The sequence below is a fragment of the Mauremys reevesii genome, linkage group 2, assembly GCF_016161935.1.
Source record: "Mauremys reevesii isolate NIE-2019 linkage group 2, ASM1616193v1, whole genome shotgun sequence".
Classification (NCBI taxonomy): Eukaryota; Metazoa; Chordata; order Testudines; family Geoemydidae; genus Mauremys; species Mauremys reevesii.
The window spans coordinates 18843014-18849636 of NC_052624.1; the positions used below are offsets into that span (position 1 = coordinate 18843014).

General features: G+C 46.2%; 1 protein-coding gene across 1 annotated transcript; it reads left to right on the forward strand.

The window, feature by feature from the left end:
* Positions 1–681: 681 nt before the first annotated feature.
* EN2 (engrailed homeobox 2) lies at positions 682–5374 on the forward strand. The gene is made up of 2 exons (XM_039525480.1): positions 682–1535; positions 5058–5374. Exons 1-2 carry the CDS (start codon positions 833–835, stop codon positions 5372–5374), a joined length of 1020 nt encoding a protein of 339 aa, XP_039381414.1. The 5' UTR covers positions 682–832.
* The last annotated feature ends 1249 nt before the right edge of the window (positions 5375–6623 follow it).

The following is a 6623-nucleotide window of genomic DNA, read 5'->3' on the forward strand; positions in this document are numbered from 1 at the left end:
AGTTCTGCATTCTCTCGCCTTTAAAAAAACACACACACACTCGAGTAGAGAGGACACTATTGCTTTAAAAGAAGGGGGAGGGGGCAGATAGAGGGAAGGGGGGGGCTGCTGCTGTCATTTACTAGAGTGCTACTGTATCACGTGTGGAAATGCCTCCTCTGCCATTGGCCAAAGGCACGTGTCTAGGATACCGGGCTTGCAACGTCACTTGAGGGGCTCTATTAAAAATAAGAACAAAAATCCAGAGTGAAAGTATTGCAGGTTCAGTTTAAGTGGCTTCTAAATTTATACCCAAACTATAGAGAGACCGAGAGAGATTTTTCCTAACTCCTGCCACGTAACCTGGAATATTTTATTCAGAGAAGGGGAAAGAGAGAAAGCTGCCTTGCTTGTCCATATGTCTCTGTGTGTCTCAGCCTGCGTGTGCTGTGCGGTGTGTAGAGAGAAATATACACCCTCTTCTAGAGTCTCTCTCTCCAAGCAGATGTGGCAGCATTGAGATTTTTATTATTCTTTTTATTTTTCCCCTTGAAGGATCTTCACAATTTTTTTAGGATACTGTTGGCCTCTTTTTTTCTTTTAAAACCCAGGAGCTGGAGAAGAGAGAGAGAGAGAGAAAGAGAGAGCGGGGGTGGGGGGGCGGAAAGGGTTGTTAATGAAAGTCCTAATGATGAACACATTTTGGGGGAAAGAATGCGCTGGTTTGCAGAACTGAAAGGCTGACAAGCGGAAGAAAGAAAGGAAAAGAAAAGAAGGGGGATTTAAAATCAACGTTTTGGGTATAAAGTCCGAGCACACCCGAGGCTCTGATTTCGCCAGCTCTGGATTGTGAATGTTATTTGAACTGAGCGGAGCCAGGGAACAAACAAACACACGTTTTATAAAACCCACTCGCTCGCGCACAAAAAGGGGTGGGGGTGGGGGCTTATACAGAGAAACATTTGGGGATTTGCGCTACAGCATGGAGGAGAATGACCACAGTCCTAGGGAAGAAGCACTGGAGCAGCAGGAGTCCAGCAGCAGCAGCAGCGATGCGGAGCCCAACAGGAGCCGGGCGATGATCCTGCCCGTGGTTCTGCAGGCGCCTGGGAATCACCAGCACCCGCACCGGATCACGAACTTTTTCATAGACAACATCCTGAGGCCGGAGTTCGGGCGGAGGAAGGAAGGGGGGACCTGCAGCAGCGGAGGCAGCAGCGGCAGTAGCCCGGAGCAGCTGCTCTTAGCCGGCAGGGAGAACCGACGGAGTCCCTCTGCGGCGCCGGGAGCTGGGGGGCAGCTCACCGGCGGAGGGGGAGGCTCCGCGGGCGAAGGAGAAGGGGGCTCCAAAGCCCTTGCCCTCAATGGGGGAGCCAAGAAAGGAGGCGACTCCGGGGCCCTGGAAGGAGCCTTGAAATCCCGAGGGCTAAGCGGCGGCGACCTGTCTGTGAGCTCGGACTCTGATAGCTCCCAAGCCAGCTCCAACACCAGTAACCAGCCCATGCTCTGGCCAGCCTGGGTTTACTGTACTAGATACTCGGACAGGCCTTCTTCAGGTAAGAGCTCTCTCCACTAGCACTTGCCAGGAGCCCGGCCTCCCCTTCCCTTCACCCCCCGGCCCCACTTCCCATTTCACGGGCGGCTTTCCACCAAGCCCCTCTCCCGCTCTCTGTATCAACCAACCATTGAATCAGTGAAGCCTAAGCTGATCTTTCCACATGGGTCTTCAGAAAATATTTGGTTGGTTGAAAAGCGACGGGGAAAAAATATAGTCACCCAAATTAAAAAAAAACGGAGAGAAACACTTTTTTTAAAACGTATTTAAATGTAACGAAGATATGGGGACGTTTTTACTATAGGCAGATGAAAATGAAAGCGGATAAACTGGAAAATAATTCCTCCTGTCTACACAGAGAGAGAGAGAGCGACCAGCAGTTAGCTTAGCTAGATCTTAAAACAGAAAGGGACGGTGCTAGTGTGGGGATTTGGGGTTTGGCATGGTATTAAAAAGAAAAGGTGGGAAAAAATCCATTAAAGCCCCTGCTTTGAACTCCACGGAGATCCTCCAAGGAATCTGCCCATCTTCTCCTTTCGAGTAAAATCCCGGGGTTTGTTTGGAGGGTGAGGAGTGGAATTCATATATCCAGCTGCCTATCCAATAGGCCTTGCATTGTGCATTTGCAAAATCCAAATATTTTTATTGTTTTAAAATAGGCCCTTAACTCGCCGTTGTCTCCTTTCTTTATTTTGCTTTCTGTAATTTTCACACGTGCACTTTAGTTCAGATCTTCATGGGAACAGGAAAGATTTCCAGAGGATGAGAAAGTTATTCAGAGGATCTGGGAAGGCGTGCCAGCTGGAGTGAGATTTCAGAAGAAACTCCTGAAATTCTCTCTCTGAAGCGGTTTAAAACCCACAGGGCGAATTTCATTGTTTTAATGCAGGAAAAGCAAGAGTGGATCTAGGGTTTTTTATTATTTTTTTAACCTTCATTCAAAAGAATTAGAAACCTCTTTAAAATACCGTTGTCTAGGCTGTAAAACAGAATTTTAAAAAAAATCTATTCACAAAAAAGTATTTTCCAACAGCGATTAGCCAGTCCCTTCCCTAACCCCCACCCCGAACTGTTGTACAGTTGAACATAAGAATGCAGGTTGGGTTTAAAAATAGTTTGTAATGAATGAGAAGGAACTCTTTAGCTCCAATATTCCAGTCTGAATTGAAATTTACTCCATTGTTCTCCACTCCTCTCCTTTGTTAATATTTAATTAACATATATCCCCACAATGGCACAGGCCAGAGAGAGAACCCTCGCTGGTGGTGTGTAGACTAATATTGAAGAGAATAAATAAAATAAAATAATTTTGAGCCATGCAAAACGCCAACCTACTCCCTGTTACGATATAAATAAACGTTTGGATTTCTGCATTATCCCGATGTAATGTAAGAAAGAGGGTTTCTTAACAATTCTGTTTACGGTATAAAATATAGATATATGTTATTGCTTCTAGATGCACGTTTCACTTTTCAGTAGCGAAGCCATTCCTGGATTTAAAATACTTAATTTAACGCGTTTGTATTTTTAAAAATCCCAAAGAAATTGTATCCTTTGCAAGACACTTTTTTTCTGCAGATGTGTTTTGGGTAAATATGTATAGAGAGAGGCTACTGGGCACACTTATGAAAAGGGAGCGAATTACACCATAGCCCTGGACACTTTAAGTTTCCTAGACAATGATACAGACAGAGAAAAGAGGTGAGATCGAGAATCCTTAGCAAAACTGGAGATCTGGGTGGTTCTTTTGACAGTATTTGTTTCTTTTTATTTCGAGCACAATGCGAGGGTCGATTTGAAGCAAAGAGAAAGGGACAAAGGTTGGTTTTTTTTGTTGTTGTTTTTAAAGCTGAAGATTATTTCTAACCAACGCCTTTGGAGCTGGGCTGGTTGGTTCTGGAAACGTGGCACTAAACTAGAAAAAACAAACCTGTCCCATAGGCGTAGAGGCAGAAATATGTAAATTCAAAAGAAAATCACAATACACCAGCAGCCTAGGCATTATTGATGTAAGAATCCCCGTTACAAACAGGGCTCTGTTTTCATTTCTCATACCTTGTGGGCAATAATTAGGGCTTTTAAGTAGATGTATATAAAATAGAATGGGAGGCTGCGGAGGGGGAATTGTAAATGGGAAGATGGTTGACACTTTCCCAGGCATTATGGGGCCTATTTGCACTGTATATTATATCTACTAAAGCTGGGAACTAATCAAGCCCGGTGTATTCCCATTTTCTCTTGTGCAGGATAGATCCACTTCCTGGCTGGCTCTGTCAGTCATATTTCAGCCTGTGGCAGAACCCGTCTTCCGCCCTTTGATTGACTTGTCACCAGCCAGAAGCCTTTTTTCTTATTGCTTTAAACCCGCGGGTTTAGGTGCTGTTTACAGTTTGCTAACTACCGTGATGCTCACGTGTCCCTGTGCTTTTAGGGGTCTGGCTTTTACAGGCACCATATGGATGCCAAAAATTACGATCATGTGTAAAATTTCAACTGGCCTGGTCCCTTCTTGGAGAGGGTTGTCAGGAAGCTCGCGTGGGCCGAGCAGAGAGCCCCCAGGGCCTTCCTGCAAAGTGTAACACAAAATCCGGGGGGGGCGGGCGGGGGGGGGAGGGAAAGAGAGCCAGAGATCGCTGAAGCTGGGATTGATTCTCCCCTTGCCAAAATATCCACTCACATACCCAATTCTCCACAGATTAGAGGCCATCGACAGTAGCATCCCCCCCCAAGGAAGGACTTCCAGAAATGGAGCTGGCAAATACACACCAGCATTACCCTGCGGCTTCCCACAACCCGCCCCAGCCCCACAGCCTCCACCCCAGGGATGCGGACTGGGTCCTTCTTTGTGGGGCGTTCCAGCGGCTGCCCCAGGCAGGGGAGAGTTTAAGTCCCAAAGATGGTGGTTAAAAAGGAAACAATGAACTTGGGTGGATGTGACTCCCATGTCTCACGCAATAGCGCAGCTGTGGAAAGTGGCTTTTGTAGAGGTGTGTGGGCCTGTGTCTGCCTCCCTCCTGCCCCCGCGCCCTTCTTTTCCTTTTAGCAAGAGGCTCTGGGGTCCCAGGCAGCAGCTCCCCTTTGGTCACCAGACTGCAGGCCCCGAATGCCTCTTCCTCGCCACGCACTCATGTCTGCCCCACTGCCCCCCAAAGCAGGCAGTCACTGAAAGGGGGGAGGGGAGATCGCTCTCTCTCTCTCCTCGCAAGGGCTGATCTAGTGACTTCAGTTTGAAACTCTCTCGCCAAAGCAGCGCGAAAAGAGACGAGCGAGGCCTTCGTGTCATTCAGTGTCCGGAGCTCCTGGCTGGGCCCAGGGTACCAAGTGGCACCCATACTAATGACCTCAAGTCCTCGAATTTCTTTGAGATCATTTCTCCCGCCCCTCCCCGCCCAATAATCATAAGATGTTGCCATTTCAAACAAACCAACCCACCTCTCCCTCCCGCACACCCTTTCCAGCCCCCCGGCCCCATCACTTCTCTGGTGTGTGTTTCTGATGGTTTTTCTTTCGCCCTGGACCTTAGGCCCCCGCTCTCGTAAACCAAAGAAGAAGAATCCCAACAAAGAAGACAAGCGTCCCAGGACAGCCTTCACCGCGGAGCAGCTGCAGAGACTGAAAGCGGAGTTTCAGACGAACAGATACTTGACGGAGCAGAGGAGGCAGAGCCTGGCTCAGGAACTCAGCCTCAACGAGTCTCAGATCAAAATCTGGTTTCAGAACAAACGAGCCAAAATCAAGAAAGCCACTGGCAACAAGAACACCCTGGCGGTGCATCTCATGGCACAAGGACTGTACAACCACTCCACCACATCAAAAGACGGCAAGTCAGACAGTGAATAGAAAGGGGGCCGGGGGAAGGCCGGGGAAGGGGGCAGTTTTCATTCAAAGTTTATACAATGCAATAATTTAATTAAAAAAATAAAATAAGGGCCAGTGTATAAAGATTATACCAGCATTAATAGTGAAAATATTGTGTATTAGATATAATTCTGCAATATTCTATGTGTATATAATTTACAGGGAAGGTGTAAAAATCCAAAATATCTGATTATAAAATATTTTTGATTTTGTTTTGTTTTATTTTGGTTCTATGGAGATTTTAGATGGTATCTTTATCAATTTTTTTAATGCTTAAGTTACATTTTTATAGACTTAAGCACTGTTTTAATGGATATTGGACACTGTTTTTTGAAATTCAAAAAAAAAATTAAAAACAACTTTTGCTGAAGTCCAAAGATTTTTATTGCTGCATTTCACACGACTGTGAACCGAATAAATAGTTCTCCGGTTTGTTCGATGAGTTTTACCATTATTTTTTTTGTGTGTGTTTGGCTTTGGGGATAGAAAACAACAATTTAATTTAAAAAAATGTAACAGGGAAAGAAACCCCAAGGCATTGTATTAACAAAAATGTCCAGGATCCTTTCTTTAATTTGCCCTCACTTCTTCATTCGGTTGGGCTCAGTCAAAGGCTAGAGGGTGTACGTGACTCTGAGAAAGCTGGCCAGCAAGGGATGGGGGCGATCAAGGAGTTCATTGGGCACTTAGCTGATTTTTTTCCCTTCCTCATAGCTTGGTTGGAAAACTTTTGAAGTAAACATCACAACTTCCGGGAGTGTGTCATAGGAAGCGAACAAACAAAAACACCCTTTTCCATATGAAGGAGACTTTTCTTTGGGGTCTTTGCCGTGTGTGTGTGCGTGCATTATTAGACAATAATACACTCATCTATACAACCCTGCACAGATCCCTTTTCCCGTTAGTTCATCGCATTTTGTAGCTCAGACGCTGCTTCTCTTGCTCCCTGCAAGGAGTTGTCCCTTAGCTGGCGGGCAGCAAGTAGCCTGGGATGACTTTTGCAAAAGGCCCTGGTTTGCCTTGGAGAAATCTACACGAGGCCGCAGTGCAGAGCTGCTGGTGGTTTCCGAGCGCCGGCTTCCCAAGGACGGCATGGAGTTGCAGAATGTCTTGGGGGGAACAGGTTCTCGTCAAAATCTGACTGAGAACCGGTGGTCTTCCGATGGTATAAATTAGTAGACGTATCTTTAAGATCTCCTGCTTGTCTCACTGCTGTGTATACAGGATACTG